The sequence below is a fragment of the Dermacentor silvarum genome, chromosome 2, assembly GCF_013339745.2.
Source record: "Dermacentor silvarum isolate Dsil-2018 chromosome 2, BIME_Dsil_1.4, whole genome shotgun sequence".
Classification (NCBI taxonomy): domain Eukaryota; kingdom Metazoa; phylum Arthropoda; class Arachnida; order Ixodida; family Ixodidae; genus Dermacentor; species Dermacentor silvarum.
The window spans coordinates 200949697-200976004 of record NC_051155.1 but is presented as its reverse complement, the minus strand read 5'-3'; the positions used below and the strand labels follow the sequence as shown (position 1 = coordinate 200976004).

Below are 26308 nucleotides of genomic sequence, written 5' to 3'. Positions count from 1 at the left end.
CCGAGCTAGAAGGCACATCTTTCCTTGAGCACCATCAAACAACTTATTCGTACTTGAATGCATAAATTTGAGCTACTATACGTTAACTCAACCAGCTGAATTAACTCGTGTGAACTGCAAAAACTTGTACTTTAATGATCCTTTTCAGTCTCGAATCACTAGTGCACGGTTGTCTTTCGACATAAAGTTACCCTAGGTCAAATATAGAAAAAATACCGAACAGACACTTCAAGCTAATATGCGAGAGATTTTATTGCGTGATTGTTATTTTAATACTGTTGTTATTAGACGTCGTCACAAGACCTACGCTTGTTCGTTTCTAACATAGTTCGCATTGGGCTGCCTTTTTTCAGGCTCAATAAACTATTTTAAAAAATATTCGAAAAGTATTTTTCTACCTGAAATTTTTGAATAGCGTCAAGTGTTCTGATGACCCTAAAAGTGAAGTTTTTGAGATATTACACACAAAGCAAAATTTGTATGGTGCGAGCAGCATTGTGATCATATGGAAATAAAGGTGTGGGCTTTGTATTTATAGCAGTATTGCTATGCAAAATTTTTATTGGTACATTTTTGCGGACTCTTAAAATGTGATTCTGAATGAAATCGCATGGGCCTGAAACGTTTAGTTGTACTCGTTAACTATGTCAGTAGTAACGACCCACGAATTATCGACCCTTTCGCGTGAAAACCTTGTCATACGATTAACTCGTCTGCAACTGCTTTCATCGTAACGTCAGCCGACGAGGCCTTCTTCCAGTGCTTAACTGAGAACGTGGTCAAACTGAGCAGCACGATCAGTGGCGCAGATGGGCACGGAAGTGGACTGCCGCAACCACATACGCGAGGTGCACCCGATCCTCGGTGGCAGCGCCCTGTACATCTGTGGGACCAACTCCTTGGCTCCCACCAACTGGCAAGTGCAAGTAAGTGCGCCTCACGACGGCGGAGCCGTAAAGAAAAATTCAGTAAACACCTTCACAATTCTAGGTTATGGACGAAGTTTCATAACAAATAGCGCCAACAAATACTGGACGAAGTATACAGTCGGGTCAAGGCAATTCAAGCTGAAATTTTCTAGCAAGGTGATGCCTTAATTTCTCTTTCCTTGTTTTCTTTATTTTTATTTTTATTTATTCCTTAGCAGTCGTTGACCTGGATTCCTTTACGCTCTCATTCACGGCGTGTAGGCGTTCGATTCAAACTTTCCTTTAGAAACGAAGACAAAAAAACCTTGCTCATCTGCAGCGACCCAACTCAATTTTCTTCTTCAACTGCCCGTGAACAAATTTCACCTTGCAACTTGCGGTTTCCTTTACTGGAATCCAGAGGGTAACATGTATGTCGAAGCGCTTGGGAGTGACACTTGAGACTAACCTAGAAAACACGTACGCGGTTTTCAGGAATGTTACAGTCACTGTTTTGAAGTATTTTCTATTTTGGGGGGTTACAAAATAGCAAAGTTGGGAAGTATTGTGGCAATGCATATACAAGTGGCATCACTCAAGATACAATTCAGCAGGTTGAATTCGAGCGCATTACATCTTGGGCCCTTCATTTTCGGTTTGCGTATAAGTTGATACGCGAAAGGTACAAATCAACTCAAAAAATAATGTACTGTGAAAAACTCAACAATAAGGACAGAAAAAGCGATAGGATAGAGCGCAGATAAACGAAATTTCTTGCACAAAACGCCAGAAAGGCAATATAAAGGCATACTTATCGCATTCGCTATCTGTAAGAAGCGTTTCATGCAATTAAAGTTGGTAGTCGGCGCCCTAAACTACCTCTCTTTTTGTTCTTCTTGGTGATTATTGCGCACTACGTTACTTTTTCCGTATGAACCAGCTAGTCCGCAACAGAGTACTTGTACAAATCAAGCATTGCTTTTATGGTTTATTATAGGGCAGAGGTCAAGTTCTCTAGAAAAGAAACCTGTCCGGAATGCGCGTTCTTAACAGCTGTTAGAGCGATGAAATAGTTGGCAATAATCAGAAACCATTTACTGCGACACATCACTTGCTTAATTTCACAAACAAGCCATGAAGCGGTGCTTAACCTTTTTGTTTCAAATGACCCGTTTCCTTTGTATTCTAGCTTTTGTTAGTCGATATGTTAGCCTTCTAGTTCATTTTGGCCTGGTGAAAGGAACAAAACGCGGTGACGCAGTATGAGTCGCAGTGAATTGCAAAAATTTTTTAATATTGGTCAGTCGAATGGTAAGCTTGCTACTCAAAGCTTTATGCACCAAAATGCGTTGAAACATACTAAAAGTGCAATATCTCAACTGCGGCTCGCTGAAGTGTATGCTGCATTCGTAAGAGTGGGCTCAGGCACATATTTCACCAGTATTATCCTTTGGATGCTAAAGGGCTTCCATTGTGCATGTATCTAATTATACATATTGGTAGCTTGGCATACAGGCATCTTTTTTGACGAAATCGACTTTAAGGCAAACTGTTGGAAAGCCGCCTGGGCTCACATAAATTAGGAAAGTTAGACTCTGCCTGAAATCGAAGGTGTTTACCTATATTCCGTGTTTAGCAAATCAGGAAGCAGAACTAATAAACACCTTGTCCGCGGCTAACCACCTTATCTACTGAATGTAAGGATCGCAGAAGAATTAACGGCACACATTCGGCAAGCCTTTCTTCTTGCTCTGCTATTCCTCGTTCCTAGTTGGCTGACGGGAGCCCGAGTCTGTGAATTGCCAGAGCATGACCAGATTTTTAGCCCGCCACGGGTTAAGTATGACATGCAGCGTCATGTGACGTGCGGTTCGCAGGCTGACGACCTGACACTGCTTCCAGTGGAGAAGCAGGTACGCATCGAGCAAGACAACAACACAGGCAAGGCCATCGGGTGTCCTTACAACATCCGTCAGAACACCTCGGCATTGTGGGTTGGTGAGTCGGTCGCCGTTCAGATGTATACGAGCGCTTCTTTGAAGAAAGCGTGTTTTACTGTGTTAAGCCCAAACGCCCACTACCAGCGCTGATATTAACTATAAGCTGCCCTTACCTGAGCCGTCGCCATCCGCACACACCCCCGATCTAAACCGAAGTCATCCCCATTCCTAATAAAGATTATTTATTCATTCATGCAGCTCTTGTACACATCAACAGTAGTCAAAGGAGTGATTGAAAGTACCGGATTTTATCGTCTATTTGGAATATTAGACTTCATCAGTGAGAAAGTGTGCCATCTTCAAAATGAAAAATTATTTCTGTGACCAAAGGCAAGAGAAATGAAAATCAAAAACAAAAAAATTGCTCAAGGCGTTGGTTTTCTTAATTTTAAGGGCCAGAAGTATATGGTCGCTGAAGCAAGCAATACGTGGCCGTTACTTCAGTTACTCGTTACATGTGGCAATGATTAACTGAAGACAGCAACGTCACACATCGCTAGCTGCCCCCTCTAACGTGTCGTCTAAATTTGACGAAATTGGTATCCTGACATCAGTGGTTCTTTCTTCCTTTAGGATTAGACTCTTTACAGGCGAAACCAACCAACGTTGCAGGGTTAGGTGGTGCGAGCTGGCTACTCAAACCGCTGTGACAAGATATTCATCAAAGTTTCGTAGTCTCTCTTCGTCAGACCACCGAGTGACTGTGCGGATGACGAAGGAAGAACGATGTGTAAATGATAGTACCTTAAGGCCGATTATAAGTAAAGATGCCAAAAAATTAAACCTTCACGCACACTTTGTAGCACTTACATAGTTCCATCTTGTTAAAAACACTATTGCCGACCTAGTGCCAATAGGGACCCAATCACCGTTTGTGTTGAAGGTTTTCAGTCTAAACCGCGCCTTGTATCTCTAGGGCTACCGGGGTTATATAGAAGATAAACATCCGTTTATTAATGCGATTAGCATTCTTAGGGTACTTCACCCACTTTTCGAGGGCTGTCTGTCTATTTATATATCTACCTATTTATATACATATGTGTGTGTTAGTATGTGCCACTGGGTACGGGCCGCTCTTCAGTGGCAAAAAAAAGATATTTGATATTCCTCCGGTGCTAGGGCGGAATCTAACCCGTGTATTATCTTATATACTAATACCCGCGTATTATATATATATATGGGTTCTGCCGCAATATTCTTTTAAATAAGAACACTCTGGAAACAAAACATTTTCTGAATTATTTAGGGTGTCAAGAAAGCGTAGACAGAACTACTAAAAATTGTGACTGTACTTTGAAAGAGTAAACTTTACTTAATCGCTTGTGCGAATAAGATTGCCCTTGGTTTATAATTACTTTTAATGGGTTTGCTTGCCCGAGTTCTAGAACATGTAACATGGGCGTCGCTGAGAACGTATAACAATATGACACGATTTCCGTGCGTTGCTTTTATAAGGGCATAAAGCAATCACTAAGGGTGCACCTTATGCCCCGAGTGGACGAACGCATAAAGCAGCACACACGTGGCAACAGTGCTCTTCATGCTCTGCTTTCGGCGTACCAGTCGCGGTCCTGAAAGCTTTCTTCGTATTCCTTTTTAAATTCTTTAACAACTCAAGAATGGGTTCGTAGTGTCGAGGCCGTTCACACTCTGTATGTGTGTCCCTTCGTGCAGAAGACGAGCCCGAGAGAGGTACTTCGTTCGTGGTCGCCCTAAGAGCACTGGACGAGTACGGCAACACCTACGTGCTCGCGAGGACGGAAATCTTCGACTCGAGAAAAGGCTCGCGCGTTCACCGCGACCTGAGCACCCAACTGGGTGACATCAATATACTGAACGGTAAGTTTACCCCCGCACCCCACCGCGCTGCTTACTCCGCGATGCGCTGACGTCAGCTCGCCGGGGTCCCGTCGTTGTCTGTCAGGAAGGTTTAAAGTATGGTGTACCAGTAGAGTTGAATGTCACTATTACAATCCCTTATTTCGCAAAAACCAATATGCATAAAAACCCCTGAATGATTGATTGATTGATTGATTGATTGGGTTTAACGTCACAAAGCAACACCGTGGCTATCAGGAATGCCGTAGCGTAGGGCTCCGGATCAAGTTTGACCACCTGGGGTTCTTTAACGTGCACCAAAAGCACGGTACATCAGCGTCTTTTGTAGGATGCCTCGATGCGCGCGCCTCCGCTAGTATTTTGCATTTCGCTCCCATTGAAACGCGGTCGCAAATGGGACGGAAGAGGCTCAGTGACAAACTGCACAATCATTATATCAGTATGACACACACGTTCAACTTAGCAGGAACTAACAAAACACACACAATCTCAAGAGCACGTGACTTTTGTTTTACGTTCTGTTTTCACGAATCAAAAACAGGCTAGCCCAAGTTTGCGTACAGAATTTAAAGGCTAACGTCATGTTAGCTAACGTCGTGTCTCAAATATACATTTATTTAACATCTTGAGAACTTCGGTACTTATTTAATTATTCATTTCCTATTTATTTATTTTATATATACTATCACTTACAGTGCAGATTATTACAAAAAAGGAGTGACATAACTAGAGCACACTGCAGGAAAAGTGACAACAAAACTCGTAATTTTATACAAAAATGATTTGGCTTATACCTACGCGGTTATATTATAGAAAAAAACGTATTATTGGTAACAGTAATTATACAAGACAGAGGATCACAGGGAGACACAGACGAAGTGACGAACACTGGTAGAACAAGAAACGTCGCTGCAGCAAACGTTTCGACGAGTAGACCTTTCTTCGTCACGGTGACAAGTAGTCCTGGCGAAGACAAGTCCACTTGTCGAACGGTTGACTCCAGTGAAATTCCTTGATCGACCACTGCTGATAGTAGTAAGAATGCGTCGCACTAGCACAGAGCATCATGTAAAATCAGCGCAGCTTCACTTACTTAATGTCGCGAAGACTGTTGAAACAGCGAAGCTGGTGGCTTCAACTTGGCTTTTACTTCCCGATGAGTGTATTCGTACCTTTGCCGCGACGTCGCCTCCCTCACTCGAAACTCGGGGTCTTTGGATCTTCGCCTTCTCTTAGCCTCGGCTTCCTTTGCTCGGAACTCTGGGTCGGCACGTCATCATTGGGCCCAGGCTCGAGCAGCTTCCCGTCGTCTTTCCTGCCGCGCCGCTTCTTCTTCCGGAGACAGTTGCTTCTTCGTCGTCGCCATACTCGTCGCCGAACGTCGGAATGCTCTGCGCCGACAGTGCACGCTTTTATACTGCTCGGTAGACCCCCTCCCCCATATCTCTCCCCGGAAAGCGTCGCGCCACCGCTACGACGCCGTCTCTCTCTCCTTGGCTCCACCCACCTGTCGCTCGGCGCGTGCTCTCCCTCTCTCATCCTCGCCACTCTCCGACCACCTGAAGCTGGCGCGCGCTTCGCAAAACTGATCAACGCTGGGCAGGGTTCAACTTCGGCCTTAAACATCTCCGCTGTTAATATGTTACGCAAAAGAGCGAGCTATTAAAGTGTATATACATTAATGAAATCAATCAAAGTTGACATATTAAAGTGTATATACATTAATGAAATCAATCAAAGTTGACATTAAGAGAAAATAATGGAGCTGGGCAGGCCATGTACTGCGTAGGGTAGATAACCGGTGGACCATTATAGTTAAAGAATGGGTGCCAAGGGAAGGGAAGCGCAGTCGAGAATGACAGAAAACAAGGTGGGGTGATGAAATTAGGAAATCTGCAAGCGCAACTTGGAATCAGCTAGCGCAAGACAGGGGTAATTGGAGATCGCAAGGAGAGGCTTTCGTCCTGCAGTGGACAAAAACATAGGAAGATAGTGATGATGATGATTAATGAAATACTCTTCATATGTGACAGGCAGGTAGATTTCTTTCAAGTAGCGAAAGAAAATTATGCTAGATAGATAGATAGATAGATAGATAGATAGATAGATAGATAGATAGATAGATAGATAGATAGATAGATAGATAGATAGATAGATAGATAGATAGATAGATAGATAGATAGATAGATAGATAGATAGATAGATAGATAGATAGATAGATAGATAGATAGATAGATAGATAGATAGATAGATAGATAGATAGATAGATAGATAGATAGATAGATAGATAGATAGATAGATAGATAGATAGATAGATAGATAGATAGATAGATAGATCCCCATGGTCAATGGCCAGGCAAGACATGTTTCGGAAGGAATATTCAATCCGTGTCGTCCCTGCTACTCGAATGCCGCAGATGTCACAACCGAAGTTGGAAACGCGCACGTGTCGTTCGCGATTTATTGAGGTCAGTTACGGTGAAATGGCAACACTCATCGCTGAGCCTCACCGCTATACAGCTCCCATCTTGTTGCTTGCAGAGCCCAGCTCCGCTGGCGCGTTCACACTGCGGGAGCACGTGTATTTCGTGTTCCGCGAACAAGCCGTGGAGCGCATGGCCTGCGGCACCCGCACCGTCTCAACTCTGGCACGACTCTGCAAGGTACTGTACGTGCATTGACTCCGGTATCGAGCTCGAGGTCTGTGCCTCCCCTTGTACCGGAGGCAGCCGTGTTAATTGAATCAGCTTAGTGTGCATGCCACGTTTAGATGGAACTGACACAGTCTCCCCGAAAATCGGTACTTCTTGATAGGTACTAGAGTCTGTTACACGGTCATGTGACACTTCAGCATAAGCTCAAACAATACAGAATGTCACGGTAGGACTTTAAGTGATCAAACTTTATGTGGTCAACGGAGGTCGAAAAAGAAATGTCGCTCTAGCCACCGTTTCACAAGAAGACTTGTCTTTGACAGGGCAGCAACCACTGTTGATCGCTTGAGTGGAAGCTGCAAGACCAGCACTGGCCAAAACTGCTCGGGACTCGGTGCACGAGACTTGAAAGACGCGTTTCGCAATAACGCGTTCGTTCTCATGGCTGCGCTCTCGACTTGGTGGCGCCACCTATACACCTTCGACCACAGTGCCACCTTAGAATGAAAGTGACTATACAGAGAAACGAAGAGGCACAGACCTCATCGGCTGTTGTTTTGGTTACTTCCATTACTGGCAGATGTGAAAGAGGTATCATAACCTTGACGAACGAAACAAGGCGCCCAAAAGGACACGAGGAGACATGCAGAAATAACACCATGGTGCTACGCTCCTGTCCCCGTTATGGTGTGTTCGCGGTTTTTAATTCGTCGCAGACGAACCAACAATTCTAAGCCTCTACTTTACTAATGTGATAGCTAGAGCGTCGAACCGAAAAATATACCGGTTCGCTTCGGGTATAACGCGTTCAGATTTCGTCCCGGGCCACTTTTGGTCCGGAGAAATTAAAATTTTGATGGTTCGCGAACCAGTTGGCAAAACTTAAGCGGTTCGCAAACTGGTTCGGTGCAGTGCATTTTATACTACCCTATGGCAATAGGCTGCATGTAGTATTATAACTTGGCCGCATGGCACATGCGCAAGTTTACCAAGAGGAGACAGAAATTACAATAATAAATAAAAAAATAACAACTACACCCACAACACAACGTAAGCGGGAGAATCTTCATGTACATAATAAATACAGAGATAATTAGGGAGAAACCCAGCGTCAGCGTAAGGTCTGCGTAGCTTTCACACTCATTATTTTGACAACAGCCGAGTCAGTTCATTTTCGTTTTTCTTCAGGTTTTTACGACACGAGTGGTGGTGAGTGAACTGTGGCATGTGACCTATCGTGTCGAAGACAACGCAAATTCACATTGTATTACATAAATTACAACTTCAAGTTTATAGTCTGTAGCAAAGAAAGACACCAGCATTCGACATTTCTCTCAGTTTGCTGTTTCTTTAGAAGTGAGGGCATTGATGCTTCTGAACTATGAAGAAGGAAGGTTTGTGCTGAACCATACGTCTATTTTTCTTGCACATATGCACGTGGCGCGTAGTCTTGCGCTGGCTAAGGGCAGACAAAGAAATCAAAAGCACGCACATTGTGCCCCACGAATGATTTCCACAACTCGAAGAGCGTTGTTTTCTACTTGGCTAAGCACCAAACGTACGTTGAACCATGACACGTAACAAAAGCAAATTTCGCGTGCCATTTACAGCAGTGTTATGGTTACATTAAGTCATGCAGCTGGGTCACTATATCGTAAAGCTATGTCAATCTTTTTCTATTTCACTTCGGTCACTAGCCCTCCACGATTGGTCAAAAGTTTTCGGGCCGCCTCCACTTCGTCTGTCTGTCACGCGACGTCACGAAAGCCATAAGAACTCCCCATCTGAAATGATGTGTACACAAGGATTATGCATGATTACTCTGAACAAAAGAAAAATAATTATTTACGATTCTAAGCCTTTTTCACCATTAGCCCTCTTATATCGGTCACGTTTTTTTTTTAATTTTTTTTTTAGACTGCGCCCACTTCGCCTAGAGCTCTGTCACACGACGTCACAAAACCTCGAGAGCTCACCACTTTAATGTGATGCATTAATATGCAGAACAAAGCTAAAATGTGTTCATGATAACCTGAGGCTGCCCTTTTCCGAAAGGAATAGATGACTGCCAGCCGATCGCTCTGGCACCTGCTATACTCAAGTTTACCGGGGAGAATGGAATCACCTGCGTATAACAAACATTATTTCATGGTAGTATAATGTTATCGAGCCTTTTCGGCACGTGTACCCCGTCGCTCTGCCAACTTTTCTTCGTTTATGATTCATTATAGCGGCATTTTTAGCGTTCCTAGGCACGCCACCGTACATTTTCGACCAGCCACAGCAAGCTAATAAGGGGAAGCGAGCCAATCGCAATCGACCGCACCACCCTTTCACGTTCACTTTCACTGTCCACTTTCACTGCGCTAGCTCGGCCCCACAGAAACTCTCTCCACTTCTCCTTGTTCCTCGCCTCTTGTCAGCCATATATATAGAACGGGTACCAAGAGAAGGGAAGCCTAGTCAAGGACGGCAGAAAACTAGGTGGGGTGATGAAGTTAGGAAATTTGCAGGCGCAAGTTGGAATCAGCTAGCGCAAGACAAAGGCAATTGGAAATCGCAGGGAGATGCCTTCGTCCTGCAGTGGACATAAAAATGTTTGGAATAATCTGCATACGTGATCTCAGTAGCAGTTACAAGTGCTCGAGCATTTTACGCAATCATGTTGCGGGATAACGAATGCACTCCAAAATCTTGCGATGAATTGGTTCCTCACATTAAAGCGCAATTCTATTGCCAAGCTGGCTTATTATGTGGTAGTTTCCATAAATGTTTGGTAAAACTACGCGTGCGCACTGCCAGACGACGTGGCCAGGAGGGATTTGGAGAAGCTTTTCTTCTGGTATTGTAGTCCACGGCGAGCTGGGTTCGCTCTTGTAAGCCCTAACTGACGCTGACTACGGCAGAGAACACTGAAGATGCGCGGGAGATTAAAACGAGCACCAATTCAAGAAAATATAATTCTATTGGTGCCGCAGGGTGAGAAGGAATCACAGCACTCCTCTATGAGCTCAAGAGCACAAAAACAATGTTACAGCCATCGGGGAAGAGAATTGGCTCGAGGGTCACTAGTAATTTAATTTACAAAAGAAGAACACTAAATCCAGTTTGATCGTAAATGATCTATACGTGTGTTAGGACAACATACATTATGCTCCGTAGATACCTGCAGCACGTATGCTGATGCAACAACGGAAAAGAGAGAGAGAGAGAAATAGACGGATGTAGCTCCGCCGATGTAGCCACTTGATGAAGGGACCGAGCAATAAGGAATCTGAAGCGATAAGTTACGAGCGATAAGACAGGCCGCGTCTTTTATTTGCATTCACGAGGCAACTGGCCTTATATGAAAATGACGCTATATACCTCCAGTGGCACTGCAACTACTGCCGAACACAAACATATTTCATTAGACTTAGAGGTCAGAGGAGACTGTTTCACCCATGGAGTTCAATTCGCACAAAGCAAGAGCTTCGTCCAAGGGACGTGCCGGCAGAAGTATGATGACGGCCGACTGAAGTTATACAGAAGTAAACCCTATGACGAACTGAAACTGCTTTGCGTGCTTCACGTGCAGCTAAACGTCTCGTCTTCGCGCTTGCGAGCAGAACGACCTTGGGCACGGGATCAGCGAACGCCGGTGGACCTCATTCATGAAGCTCCGTCTCCGGTGCCTCGACACGGCGAACCCCCGAAAATCGGACTCGCAATTGTTCAGCTACGACGAAATACGTGAGCAGTGTCGTGCTAAGCTCTTCACGAAACTACGGTGTGCACTATATCTGAGAAGTACAGCCACAGTGAAACTTAACACACTCTAACTGCCACGTGCAGTCCTTGCCAGTTGCGGAAGCACTGAACGCGTGACCGCGACTGTCGTCGAGCCGCGTATTTGGTGCCGTCATGTGTCTGCCAACGGCCATGTCGGGTCTAGCATGCTGATTCAACTCAAAACATCAAACTCATGCAGAGCGCTGCAAACGATAAAGAGGGCCGATGAGGAACTAAATTTCTATAAGAGAAGTAAATAAAATCTGACCGACAGAAACTTTCGCGAGGACACTGGAAACGTTCCACAGCGCCTGTATGGGAATAAATTAAATATGTGGCGCGCATATAGGCAGCACAGAAATTAACAAACTGCGGTGAAGGACACTATGATGGCTAGTAAATGAGTGAATATTATTTTGAAGTTGTTGCTGCGGGCAGAGAAATAAGATTTCAAACTGAAAGTTTACACAGTTAATGTTCAAACCGTTTACAGTATTAATATCGACATGACTGTACATCGCAAAAGACGAGGACAGAAGGAAGGACACAACACAGGCGCTGGTGTTGCAGTCGTGTCGATATTGAATCACCAACTCGCCCAAGCTTCCACTTTATCGCAGTATTAATATTGAACATTGCGTAGCATAGCTGCTTGCTCCTTGGGCTAGTCGGTTCATACTTAAAACAATAACCCCGGCGTGAACAACGAACGTAAGAAAGGTGACAGGAAGAAAATCACTTGAAATCGAAAATTGCTTTACGGGATCGATAATATTTATTTAAGCGTGTTAATTGGAACTGGATGCACTCAGTTGCGGCGGAGGATGTCATATCACCTGAGCAGCGCTCGTCGCGGTAACATGCTTAGAAGGCGCATTGCGTAGTGGTAGCATGATACCCTATTTTGGGGAGAATGCGACAGCTTCGCTGTTCTTTGTTGCATAGGTCATCTAATTTTCTTAAATGTCGCATTTCTTTTACTCTACACAGTACAAAGAACAACAAATAAAACTGGGCTGGAACTCGGTAAAAAAATACATGTCGAGGCATTTTTCGATTCATAACGAATCATGACCTTTTTGTTTTGGTTTGGTTTGTTTGTTTGTTTGTTAGTTAGTTAGTTAGTTTGTTTGTTTGTTGTTTGTTTGTTGTTTGTTTGTTTGTTTGTTAGTTAGTTAGTTTGTTTGTTTGTTTGTTTGTTTGTTTGTTTGTTTGTTTGTTTGTTTGTTTGTTTGTTTGTTTGTTTGTTTGTTTGTTTGTTTGTTTGTTTGTTTGTTTGTTTGTTTGTTTGTTTGTTTGTTTGTTTGTTTGTTTGTTTGTTTGTTTGTTTGTTTGTTTGTTTGTTTGTTTGTTGCGTTGTTGCATTGTTGCATTGTTGCATTAATGTTCTTTCTTCACAGGTGACGCTTACTTGGTTCCTGACTTGGAGGGTGGCTTGCTGCTCGGTGTCTTTGTCACTGTCACGTAAGCCGAACTGTACAATGGCGAAATTTCACTCGGGCTTTAGTTATGCTCCATGGCCGACAGACATGCAGGTATGCAAGTATGCAATGGCTCTCGATATGAGTGGAATATGCGACAGGGACCCCTAAGTTGTTAGTGTCAGAATACAGCAGTTAGATGCCCTTCTATTCAGGAATGCGGGTAAGCTGCCATCTCTTGCTTGGGAGCACCTGTAGGCCCCTTTTTAACGCGATAGCGGGGCCCCATGTCGCAGAAAATTCGGCTTCGGCGTGGATGTCGGCGTCCGTGGCGGAGAAAATCATCCCGAAACCACCCCGACCGCGCAGGCCCTCTGCGTGGTGCAAGGTGTTAGTGCAGGAGAAAATCATTCCGAACCACACCGACCGCGCAGGCCTTCCGCGTGGTGCAAGGTGTTAGTGAACAAAAATTGAATTTCTCATAGTGAAATCCGTCAGAAAAGTGGTAAAGTACAACTTAACTACAACCTACAGACATGGTGGCGTCGGACTGTTATTTCAATGCACGAGAAAACGTGATTCTGTTACGAGGAAATTTAAACACAAACCCCTTTTGCCAGCATTTCTACCATACTAACAGCGGCGCGCTCGGGTAGGCTACTTGCGAAAATCTTATCCAGATGGCACTCGCATCCTCGGCAGTTCAAATTAGGACTTGGCCTGCCTAATGCGTCGGGGCAATAGCAATCAATTGATAAAATAATAAGGAAAGGTCCTAGGGCATTCACATTTTTATATAAGATGACTTATATTGCCCCTAGAAAAACATCTTTCAAGCAATGCATTTCCGTTTAAACGTGAAGCCGACTTTAAGGGGATCGGTGTAAGCTTGGTTTTGTAAGCTGGCTTTCCACGTTCTATGTTGCAGTGAAGCCTACTCAAAGAGAAATGCGATGCGAACGGCTCCCGATAACGTTATCGCGTTCCACTCTTAAAGGCGAAGCATAAGCGTCCTCCATCTGTTTCAACTTTCATTGTCTCTAATAAATTCTAAATAAGATATAATAGAACTGAAAGAAAAGTCCGCTGCTGCGCAGCCGCAATAGCAGGCGTCATTCAATTCAAATAGGGTTGTATATTTACATTAAAGTGTCATTTATTGTGGAAACAACTAAGCGAAAGAAAATAACATGCGCACTCGATTGCGTACTCTGCCGTTGGTTGTTTTTTTTTTTTTCGTGCAGAATTTTCATTAATCCCATGTGGCAGATATATAATTCTACTCAGTGAGCTTGATCACTGAAGGAGGTGGACATTACTTGCACAATAAGTTCTAATGCATAATCAACTAAACAACAAAAATCAGCAATCACCATTTTAATTAACCTATTTAAGGCACATGCTGCAATTTACGAATTGCAGCCACTGAGTTCGCAAGGCTTATCCACTAGCTAGAAATTTTGCGCAAGAACAACGAATGGACCGAACTGGAGAGAGCGCACGCAAACAGTACACGGAGTACAATGTGTGTGCCCCGCTTCGAGTAATCCAGCTCATAGACTACAATTACGCTATCTGCCACAGCAACGTTTTTTTTTTTAATTATGTATGGTCTTAAACGTATGGCTTGGTCAGCGACCGGAAGGTCACCGCGTAAAACATTTATGGTGCTTATGCAATAGCTGACTGGTTCACGATTTGACTAGTCCCGGTATGTGCCCCTGTGAATCGTTGATCAGTGAGTCCCCAGACACTCCAGATATTCCCCAGGGCCCGTACTCACGAAAAGCTCTTGCACTAGAATTTTTCGTAAGAGAAAATTTCAGGCAATACTGACTCTGGACATATTATTGGCGAAAGAGCCCGGCCAACGACAAAGAGTACTTACGAACGAGAAGCTTTGTGAATTAAACCCCAGATTCATAGCCCGAGTCCACCGTCAGCTATCGGCAATGAGCCCGCTCATTCCTTCCGGTTCTCTAAATATATGACTAGTCAACTCGAGTCTGAGTACCCGAGCTCGGTCGACCGCTATAGTTGACTGGACGTTGAGAGACACCGTGCCAGCGCATTCAGCGTAGCTTGTCACCCGCAGCCACCGCTACCCGCAATCGGCCGTATGCGCCTTCCGAATGGCCGACATCGGACGCGTGTTCAGCAGCAGCGACTTCTTCGAGCCGTACCGCGGGGACACGTACGCGGTGTGCAAGAGGGCCAAGAATGTGCCCACCCAGCGTCCGGGCACCTCTTGTCCGCTGAACTCTCGGACCTTGGGCTTCGAGGGGCCTCGCTTCCTGGCCGATCACCCGCTGCTCGCGGACCAGGCACCGCAGCGTCACAACCGGACATTCTTCGAGCGCCGGGGTGTCGTCTTCAGTAGTCTGGTGGCGTTCGAGCTGCAAGAAGACTGGGGCACTTGGCTCGTCTGTTACGTGGCCACAGGTGCGCGGGAGCCATCTGATTGTTCGTGACTGAAAACACGGCGCAAACCACCGAAGTGCGGAAAGGTAAAAAAAAAAAAAAGTTTGCGGTTACAAGAAAAAGACTACAAACGCGAACTTTGGTGATTTGTGCTGCATTTTAGTCATGAACCTCGGCCATATCACCCAAATTACTCTCCTTATTTCAATTGTTTTTCTATACAGGCATTAAGCAGTTACAAGTGTTGTTCTGGTCAGTTTAGTCAAGCACGTGACAGAGACTGAGCCGAGAGAGGCCGGCAGCAGAGCGTGGCTCAGGTGGGCTGACAAAGTGCGAAGCTTAAAAAAAAAACTCACGCGAAGTTTACCAGTGTGTAACGTGAATGCTTAAGCGTTAGCTTTGGTGTGGGCTGGCCGTTTTCGTTCCCACTCTCTAGATCGCCGAATAGCTTAGGGTTATGATGGCCCTCCTTCCTCCATGAAATTTCACTGCCGCTACGCTCGGCAAATGAGCGTGCTGCCACCGACTCACCATAAGGAAAGGCGCGACGTGACCGCACCACGGCACCACTTTCACGATATAACCGCAGGCACAATTGGTGGGTTCTGCCGCCCGTCATGATGATGAGGATTCACTGGCATCCCCTTTGAAACGGGCCGGGGACAAATAGTCGCCTAGCCGGCTTGAGTTATTCAGGTATATGCTATACAGGTTTTTCATTCTAGCATTTTTGTATACATCTTCTTAATCTTTTTTTTTTCGCTTCCTCAAAACTTCTCTATCTGCATTGTACCACTACGTATGCGTGTAACGGATCCAGTCGTATCAGTCTCTTTCCTGATTTTTTTTCTTTCTCACCAATACTCTAAACGTCTCTTGCTTATTGACCAATTGATGTTTCCGTCCACTTTAAATCCGAGCGCTTCTAGAAGGTTTGCGTTACCTACGGGTCTCACTGGTTTAATTCCTTCGGATTCCATTAGGTTGTGCTGAGTAGTCTCCGGAATTTCGCTGCAGCATACATATGCGTCGTATAGTTGAGAATACTTGCTCCAGTATGTTTTTGTCCTTAATAGCAACCGGCTCGAGCCTCAAATAGCAAAGCACTTCCCTTCGTGTTATAATAGAGACTTTTCCTCCTAATTTTTTCTTCTCATTCTTGTAAATATCCGTGGTCTTTTTTGTTTCCATTTTTGCATCCAATTCACTGTCTCTGTTTCTTTCACTTTCTTTCTGATGACTCCTGGTTGACTATTTACACTTTCAATTGTCCCTCTACTTGGTTGCCAAGTTTCTTTACCTCTTCCTCCATTCTGTGCCCACGCTTTTCAGGTACAGATACTTGTGCACTTTAGCCGCCCATTAATTTTGATCCATGTTCCTGAGTCTTTGTTCAAAACTAATTTTGCCCTGCGCTTCTCTCACTTTAAAAGAGGCCCATGCCATGTCACCCTGCACTGCCTCATTTGTGGTTTTGCCGCAGGCTCCCAAAGCCAACCGGCCTACCGATCTTTGGCTAACTTCCAATGCCGACAAGATATCCGATTTTAAGCAGAGAATTGCATTTGTGAACGTAAGCGCTGGCACCATTACTCCTTTCCAGGTTCGGCGCCCCACCTCATATTTATTGAGGCCCCAAAGTGCTCTATGTTTCATAGTTGCTGCGTTCCGCTTCCCCTTTATTTTCAGGTTATCTTGGTGGTTGCTTGAGTAAGTCAATCCTTCGTGTATGTATACGCCTAGGTATTTATATTGCTTGACTATGGGCATGAGTTGCTGTCGCGCGTAGCCCAACACCATCTGGTGGCGTTGCACGAAACCGAGCTTTGCGTCAAGTAACCGAACACTCTTCTCCTATTAGTGAAAGCACCTTCTACTCGCACAGGCATCGAACAATCTGGGCGCACTTCTAATGTGGTTTGCGCTGCGGACGGCGACGCCGCCAACGACAACAACGGCGTAAAACTGAGGAACGAGCTAAGCTAACACTTTAAAAAGGCAGTGAGTGGGTAATGAGTGCTCGCTCTCACTGAGAGCATGGCGCTGCACTGACAAGTAGTATAGAGACCAATGAGTGCCAGTGGTCAGTGGGAGCCTGTGAGAATACTTGTTGCGCTATATTGAGAGGAAGCCTTAGCTCGAGCCCAACTCCGATGCCTCCTATTCAAATACATGTAAAACGCAGAAGCGCTTTTGTGAGATAACCACTGAGCCGATTTTAATGAAATTTGTTGCATTTGAGAGAGAAAGTTAAATTCTAGTGACTGTTGGAAGTGGAATTTTCGATTTAGGGCCTGAATGTCTTTAATATAATTTTCAAAAAATGATAAGTTCGAAAAAAAAATAGCAGCACTAAGTTAACAAATTCGTAGCTCTGCACCTAGAACAGATATCGCAGCTCTCAACTGCGTCCATTAGAGCAACCAAAGTGGACGTTCTCGCTTTCCAGAGGACGGTAGCGTGCTGAAGCTGGCCGAAGAACAGTCCACCGGTGACCGAGTGCCGACTTCTGGCCACCTGGTGGACTCCTTCCGAGCCACTGATGAACCGATACGAAAGATGCTGGTCTCACTGGTGGTATATATTCACTCCAAAACTCTGGTTCTTGCATGCTTTGCATCCTTTCTGCAGTTGTATTCCTTGGCTTTATAACTTTTCTCGAGCCAAGTCTGTCACCAACTTTCTAGTTCACTTGTCTCCGTGTAAACCATCGCGACGTGCTTTCAGGAAAGGCGTGGATTGCAATTGGAAATTGCCCACAAGCCTAGGATTAACAGGAACGCCGCGTTTTCTTAAAAGATAATGGCATCATGTGCTGGAGCAGATCAGCGTATATATCTATAGCACAGAAGTATCACATTACGATGTGCAAATTTCGCTTACTTACAAATAATTTCATGGCGCAAATAATTGCCTCTGGACTTGACCCAAATGCGCCGTCAAAAAAAAAAAAAAAAGAAGGAAAAAGCTTTCGCGTTGTAGTGACGGTGAAGAAAACAGTAAAGAAAACTGTGATTCACGAATGTAACTCTTTATTGGGCGAACTGGTGCCCAGAAAAAACAAAGAGCAGTCAAACACAACGATAGCGGAGAGCATAATAATATAAACGATGTCACGTGGTAGTGACGATGAATAAGTACACCCATGGTACATCTCTCAGTATTATACTGTCAGCCTCTCTCCAAAAGCGGCCGGGCAAGACAATCGCATGTCTAGTATGACCGTAACTAAACGCAACTTCACAAATGTGGCCCTAACACACACATTACGTTGAGGCTGACATGTCAGCCTCAACGTAATGATTATACGAGAGTGGTATTCACAGACGACCACTTTCGGAGACATCACTTTCATTGGACGCTGATTGGCTAAGCCAGCGGGCAGAACGCCCGCGATGCGTCGCTCCATACGTCACCATTATGCAAAACTGATAGCACATACCAGGAATTGGTCTACCGAGAAATGGTGAGGGAGTTGTTTTAGTAGACGTGCACCAAGCGCTATATATTTTAATTATGCGCAGCACCGCAGCTTGTACGTGTTCTTTGACGGCGGGATCAATCAGTACCGCCTGGATGCCTGCGAGGGACGCCATAGGACTGCGCGTCTTGCGTGCAGGATCCCTTCTGCGGGTGGAACGGCGCCCGTTGCTTACCTCACAGCAGCGAGTACGTAAAACAAATCCATTTCCGCGAAGTGGATATTTTCTTTACGTCATACATTTGAGTTCCAGTCAGAACTTTGACTTGATTGTCTCGGCGTAACAGCCAAAGAGGACATCGGGCAGCGTCAAGCAAGTTGATTTCATAAGTGGGGTTAATGAGCTTTCTTCGGTACGAAAAGACACATGAACTGAAACGCAACATAACAAGCTTTGTTTTAGAGGTAGTCACGGGGTGGCGTGAAATGAAAATGCAAAATTATTGCGCATGCCACGACATCTTATAACTCACCGCATCGCTGAAAGTATTGTGGCGCTGATATACAGCCACACCAGAATTCTCGAAGTGTGTGTGCGTGTGCGTGTGCGTGCGTGCGTGCGTGCGTGCGTGCGTGCGTGCGTGCGTGCGTGCGTGCGTGCGTGCGTGCGTGCGTGCGTGCGTGCGTGCGTGCGTGCGTGTGTGTGTGTGTGTGTGTGTGGTGTGTGTGGTGTGTGGGTGTGTGTGTGTGTGTGTGTGTGTGTGTGTGTGTGTGTGTGTGTGTGTGTGTGTGTGTGTGTGTGTGTGTGTGTGTGTGTGTGTGTGTGTGTGTGTGTGTGTGTGGTGTGTGTGTGTGTGTGTGTGTGTGTGTGTGTGTGTGTGTGTGTGTGTGTGTGTGTGTGTGTGTGTGTGTGTGTGTGTGTGTGTGTGTGTGTGTGTGTGTGTGTGTGTGTGTGTGTGTGTGTGTGTGTGTGTGTGTGTGTGTGTGTGTGTGTGTGTGTGTGTGTGTGTGTGTGTGTGTGTGCGTGCGTGCGTGCGTGCGTGCGTGCGTGCGTGCGTGCGTGCGTGCGTGCGTGCGTGCGTGCGTGCGTGCGTGCGTGCGTGCGTGCGTGCGTGCGTGCGTGCGTGCGTGCGTGCGTGCGTGCGTGCGTGCGTGCGACACTCTTTATTAATTGTATATTTGACGGAATTTGGGTTTTAACTTTTTTTTTTCGCATCAGCTCGATCGTCTTTTATTGCTGCTTATTCATATGAAAGTATATATTTCTTCGGCAACTCCAGGGGCATTTTCCTACGTTTATATGCGATGGCCGCCCTTCGCATTTAGGGCGAATCATTCTATATCAACTTCCCCGAGGTTGCTTGAGTGGTCTTCATTTACCGGGGCCGGCCTTCAGGCCACAGCTGGTTGCGTTATGAGCCGGTATTTCGCCGTGACGTCATGCGATCTCTGCTACCACGTGGCGCACCTGGCTCAGCGTTGTGAGTTAGAACGCCAGGTGGCGACAGGCTGCCTCCACTTTCGAGAACGCTGGGATTACACGAAGAAGAGGTACTGCTTAGAAGGAGCAAGTTGCGGGAAAAGAAAAGATTGGCGAGCGAACTAGTGCAACTAAAGATTAAACGTACAAGTTAAAGTTGCATGACATTCGCAAAAAAAGATAAAGGCGCCGCAAAAAGATTCTGGAACCATGTAAGAGCACTCGTAGCTCCAACTAAAATTTTGCAAATGGCTATAAGCATACAGTTTCACACAATTGCTAGAGCAAACTGTGGCGCTAGTGTCTGCGGGAGCTGCAAGCAGAACAGATCAGCCAGCAGGGGATTGATGTAGGTATAGTACACGGATTTGCCTAAACTTCGTCCTTCTGGCTTTAAATGGCTTCGTGACTTTGCAGAGTGATCATTTTTTAAGAGAGTAATGCGTTGTAAATATCTGAATAAGCACTATTAAAATTGTCCAACGGCAGGATTCGAACACAGGACCTCTAGTACAGAATCCCGATTAAAAAAATTATGGGGTTTTACGTGCCAAAACCAGTTCTGATTATGAGGCACGCCGTAGTGAGGGACTCCGGAAATTTGGACCACCTGGGGTTCTTTAACGTGCACCTAAATCTAAGTACACGGGTGTTTTCGCATTTCGCCCCCATCGAAATGCGGCCGCCGTGGCCGGGATTCGATCCCGCGACCTCGTGCTCAGCAGCCCAACACCATAGCCACTGAGCAACCACGGCGGGTAGAATCCCGATATTCAAACCATTACGCCACAGACGCATGGAGAAGCGCAACCACTGCAATTAACAGCGATTATGCGTACTTGCAGAGTTTCATTACCGTCTGCATTAAGTATAAATTCGATTTAAATTTAGGCCAATTTAGTCCCTGATAAACCGTAATAAAAAGTCGCAGTTTCGCCCGAAAGGCGAAGCATAGACAGCGATAGCAAATTAGTAGAGAGCTATAGGAAGCAAGGATAGTAGTTTACTGGGCCGTGTAAAGTTGTAAACATTCGCTTACTAACTAAATAGACGATCATGGTGTCACGCGCGCACATGTAACATGAACACATCTCGCTCGATGACCGCGAAAACTCGCTGTGAAAACGCCGGAGTGAGAAAGCGCGCCAGCAGCAGTGGGCAAATTGACCTTCGCGCTGTCTCTCGTCTCGCTTTAACGTGAACTAAACGTCGAAAGCAAAGCGCATACGAAGCTACCGGCACTTGGCGCATGCACTTTGTCCCCATCGCAGATCCCTTTGAAGATGAGGCCCGCGCGGGCGCGCACTTCGCCCACATCGCAGATCGCTTTCAAGATACGGCGCCCGCGGAGCCGCGCTGTGAGCAGCAGCCAACGGAGCAGAATGCAACCCCCCTCCCTGTCCCTCTCCGTCGCCTCACACCCGTGCCTCGCGCGCGAAACAAGACCGCGCGCTTCCGGCCTGCCTTCCTCCCTCGCGTGCGCTACATTGAGCCGCCATTGCCGGCTCACCCTCGTACGCGTTCACTCGCACACACAGCGTACGGCATGCGGCGACGATTTTATCGCCGTTCGACTTTATACGGAATCTCACGGCGATGACGAAGACGACGATTGCGATGCCGACGGCATAAATGCGCTTAGAGTCTCCATATAATTGCTATCGCAATAAAATGTTAGGCAAACGTTAAGAGGCAGGAAGAGAGCTGTGCTGATCAGAGAGAAAGGGGGGTAGTCGCTATCCTAGCTCACATTAAGAGAAAGGAATGGAGCTGGACAGACCATGTAATGCGTAGGGTAGATAACCGGTGGACCATTATAGTTACATAATGGGTGCCAAGAGAAAGGAAGCGCAGTCGAGGACGGCAGAAATCTAGATGGGGTTATGAAGTAGGAAGTTTGCAGGCCCAAGTTGGAATCAGGTAGCGCAATACAGGGGTAATTGGAGATCGCAGGGAGAGGCCTTCGTCCTGCAGTGGACATAAATACAGGCTGATGATGATGAAATCGTAAGAAACGAAGCGCTAAGAATGTCTGACGATGGAGAGTTACAGAAACGTCAAGAAAGAAATCAGGAGGAAATATATGTATGATAACGCAAAGGGGAGTGCCTTGCTATTTAAAGCCCGAGCTGGCTGCCTGAGGATAGAAACATACCGGAGCATTTATGAACCACAGGATGAGGCATGTGCGAAAAAAGCCCGGAAACGATTCGGCACATCGTAATGGAATGCCAAGATATTCATCCAGCAAGCCCGCAGGAAGTGGCCACCTTCCAGAAGCGTTGGGATTCAAAGAAGATGGAAATATTAACGGGTCAGCAGCCGAGATGACTAAGAGACGATTAGAGTATTGGTGGAAACAAAAGCAGGGAGCAGATTGATGAAACTGGAGTCATCGCAAGTGCAGGTAATGGTACAATATAGTGATAGAAGTTTTAAATGCGAAAGTTAAGATTGGGACCAGATAGGCAAAAGACTAGATAGTGATGTGGTAAAATTGGGAGGACGCTTAAGCTTCGCTTTTAAGAGTGGAACGTGATAGCATTCAAAGACTGACTGCTACCATGGAGTAGCAGTCATGGTGAACCATGACTGCTACTCATGGTTCCCGAAGACTGCAGCTTATGCAACCGTAATGGTTACTGGCAAACGCTGGCGGCGAATGCTATGCACGTAGGAGAGCTTCCTGGTGGAAACGCGGCCTCATGCGTGGGCCGATCCCGGAGATATATAGTGCACAACCGCGCCAAAGAAATTACATCATTTTCAGGTTACCCGTATTTGTTTCGCACTTTTAATATTTCAGTCTGAGAAGAATAAACATAAAAGGCATGCGCTGTGGGTGTTTTGTTTCATTGCATTTGTTTGTGGATTGGCATTCTCAAAATTCCGAGGAAACGTGGTTGGGGATGGTTTTCTCGGCCGCGGGCGCCAATGCCTACGCCGACGCCGGATTTTCTGCGACACGGGGCCCTAAACGCTATCGCGTTAAACCCTGATTAAATGAAGCAGGCTAAGCGACTTTTTGTTCCCGCCCCGTTTCAAAGGGGATGCCAATAAACATCATCATTTCCATGTAGGCGCAGCAGAGGTCTCCCATGAAAAAAATGTCACAGTTTCGCCCTAAGGGCGAAGCAATGAATGCGATAGCAACACAGCAATGTCATACGAAGTAAGGTGAGCGGCTTTGGTAGTAATATGAATTGTAGTAAACATGAGCTGATTAAGTAAGCAGGTGTGCTGCGGCGTAAGTAGACCGACATGAAGAGAGACTCGATGACCACGAGAAGGCGCGTGTGAAACGGTGGTGTTGATGGGAAGCGCTGCCCGTGGGCAGCGCGTGCGAAGGGACACACCTGTAGCGCTGCACTGCCGATCTGGGCAGCATTGCATGTGTAGCGTGCGTTGGAAAATGTGGCCCGACTATTACTAACTGTGGTGTGAACAAACAAACAAACAAACAAACAAACATGAATAGATCACACTGAATGACTGCAGACAACGACTGTCAAAACGCTGGCAGCAAGCGCATATACGGCGCAGCGGGCGAAGGTACGTGCGGTCTATCGCTTCAACGGAAACTGAGCGGCGAATGCACAGCGCATAAAGGTCAGAGCCGTGTGGAAATAAGAGACGGTGCGAGCGAGCGACGAGCGCGGTGTTGGCAGAGTAGAAATGCCCCCCCCCCCCCCCTCCGCTCCCTCCGGCGCTCGATTCCCGCTGCCTTGATTGCGCGTGGAAGATTGAGTGCGTTCGCTCTCCGTGACAGCGTGCGTCCCCGCACGCTTCCGCTCGGGCATACGGCGCGCGGCGAAGATTTTATCTATACGGAACCTCACGACGACGGCGACGCCGACGGCAGAAATCCGGTGGAAGTGTCCATATAATTGCTATCGCAATAAAAAGAATTCTGGCGTTTTGCGTGCCAAAGCAACGATTTGATTATGAGGCACGCCGTAGAGGCGAACTCCGCTTTAATTTTGACCACCAGGGGATTTTAACGTGCCCCCAGTGCACGGGACACGGGCGTTTTTGCATTTCGCACCATCTAAATGCGGCCGCCGCAGCCAGGATTTGATCCCGCGACCTCGTGCTTGGCAGTGCAAAACTATAGCCGCTAAGCCACGGCGCCTGAGGGGTCTCACACAAATCTGTCGCTCAATAAGTGAAATGACGTGTTCAATGGTGGGATCTGAACAAGGGTCCCCCAGCGCAACAACCAAATGCTCTACTAATTATGAAACAGACGCACACATGGCACGAGACACCTTCCCACGTTCAAGCAAGGGCTTTGAGGCGTTTGGCGCGTGGGTCATGACTAATGACGTCACAAGACAACTTCCTTCCCTCGGGCAAGAGCCCGCAAAGTTCCACCCATCCTTCTCTGTGGCAGCTAGCTTCGCCTTTGAAATCGGTCCAATTTACCTGGTACATTACTTTCGGTATTGCCCAATGTCGTGAGGTGTAAACCCCATGCAAGCGATCTTGCGCGCGACTGCGACAAGCGACGCGATGGAAATGGCTGTCACGTCCACTCGTCGCCTATACAAGTCGAACCCCACGTGAGCGACGACATTGAGCGACGTCTCCCGGTGTTGCCGGTATGAGGACAGCAAGTACCCACCGAAACTGGTGTGACGCATGCTTTAATAATTTGTGTTGATTTGTTTTGCTGCACATAGATGTATAAAATGTTTGTGGAGGTCTTGCAGTAGGTTTTCTTTTTATTCTTGGACGTTTCAAAATACAGTTGTTCGCTCGTTCCATGCGACAACCGGTATTATGTCAATTATGTAAATCCTGTTCCGGCTTTGCGCTGTTGGCTAGTCGCTCGTGGCACTTTCGGGGGACGAGCGATGAATTCTAGATTTCCAGAACCAAGCAATCCGTTCGCACGACGGCCCGTTTCGTCGCTCTATAAGCCGTCGCTCGTCTCTCTCACGCAAAAAAAAACCCCCCACGTGGGAATTGAGCTTAACGGGTTTGGCGAGTGCAAAAATGAGTCGTCATGCCATCGTCATGGTCACCCTAAACACAACTGCAAATCCTACGCGGACACGTTGCACCATCTAGTAACACTTGGAAGAACCCCAAACCATGCAATATATCCAGCTATATGTGCTTAACAATTCGAATTACATTCATTACCACAGTGTGTGGGATTTTCATTGTTATTTCAATAGAAATTATATGGACACTCCAGGCGAATTTCCGCCTTACTCGTCGCCGTTGGCGTTGCCGTGATGGTCCGTGTATTTCTGTGCCGAACTGTGTTGTACTGCTGATATTTCTCGGTTAAACCCGAATTTCCAAAAATGAATTTGGCGTTACTTTTTCAATGTTTCTTTTTACCGAAAACGCTTAATCATATAACTTTATTTTAGCGCACAAAGGTACTTACTGATGCGGGAAACGTTTCAAATCTTAACTCGTAATTTCATGCGCAAGATAGTTAGTTTCTTTCTAGCACTATTTTGTCATGCTCGTCTCCGCTCTCGAAGCATTTAAACACAAATGTTAGTAGATGTAAATTGCTAATTTAACCTACAATTTAACAGAATTTGCATTTCTTTTGTATACAACGTGCCACTCTTACACCATCTTTTTTTTTTTACTTTCCAGAGCCACCGCTTCCACTTCACGGGTGTGCTGAAGATGAATGGCGCAACCGGATTTGTTTTCCATAATTGCAACTTGCGATATTTTATAAACGTTTGTTACCACACTAACCATGTGCATAAACATGACATGTCCTCGCCGTGTAAATGGCACTTCAGTTTCCCACCCGTCTTAATTTTGTCACCACCGTAGCTACAGCAGAATTGAAGTCTTGTACAGTTCAGCCTGCGCTCGATGCATGCCACGAACTATTAGAAGTACCTTTCACATGGTACGGTTATATGGTCACTCGGTAGTTTTTAATGCCTGTTATTTTGCAAACAAATGTACTTGTACCGTATTTGCACAAATATAATAAGCATTTTTCTTTTTTTATTATTTCCGGTCTCATAACGCGCCTCGCTTTATATACGGGCTCGTGACACGTGATATAACACATTTTCGTCGTGAAAACGGCGCAGAGTGTCTTCGCCGCGAAGACCCTCTAGTGCGCGCTGCCGAAAATGGAGCTCTTATGGAGCCGCTCCTCCATCTTACGCTGTGACTGCATGTGCTGCGTGTGCCGCGCAGGCCTGCGACGTTTTACTCCAGAGATCATGCAATGCATCCCTCTTAGTCCTCCGGTACATACATCTGTCAGTGGGAATTCCCACTCACACATGCACCGAAGGCACTAGAGGGATGCATTGCATGACTTTCGCCTTGTCAACATAACCAGCTCTTTCGCACGAGCCACCTGAATCCATTATTACCGACTCTACTCCAAATCTAATG

The 26308-nt window shown here is 46.1% G+C and overlaps 1 protein-coding gene across 2 annotated transcripts; it reads left to right on the top strand.

The window, feature by feature from the left end:
* Window positions 1–604: 604 nt before the first annotated feature.
* Window positions 605–25876, top strand: LOC119442446 (semaphorin-2A-like). Of its 2 annotated transcripts, XM_049663133.1 has the most exons (10): window positions 605–926; window positions 2786–2906; window positions 4583–4747; window positions 7289–7410; window positions 11010–11133; window positions 12573–12636; window positions 14689–15035; window positions 17464–17591; window positions 18539–18683; window positions 25538–25876. In XM_049663133.1, the coding sequence occupies exons 1-10, from the start codon at window positions 810–812 to the stop codon at window positions 25600–25602; spliced, it is 1398 nt and encodes a 465-aa protein (XP_049519090.1). In that variant the 5' UTR covers window positions 605–809; the 3' UTR covers window positions 25603–25876. The 2 variants fall into 2 exon arrangements, with proteins under 2 accessions (XP_049519090.1, XP_037563262.1); XM_037707334.2 differs by lacking the exons at window positions 18539–18683; window positions 25538–25876 and having other exon boundaries at window positions 14689–15100; window positions 17464–17574.
* The last annotated feature ends 432 nt before the right edge of the window (window positions 25877–26308 follow it).

Bases quoted from the DNA above. Each gene is read 5' to 3' on its own strand.
- LOC119442446 (XM_049663133.1), top strand. From the start codon at position 810: ATGGGCACGGAAGTGGACTGCCGCAACCACATACGCGAGGTGCACCCG. The intron at 927-2,785 runs GTAAGTGCGCCT...TGCGGTTCGCAG, and splicing joins CCACCAACTGGCAAGTGCAA to GCTGACGACCTGACACTGCT. The intron at 4,748-7,288 runs GTAAGTTTACCC...TGTTGCTTGCAG, and splicing joins TGACATCAATATACTGAACG to AGCCCAGCTCCGCTGGCGCG.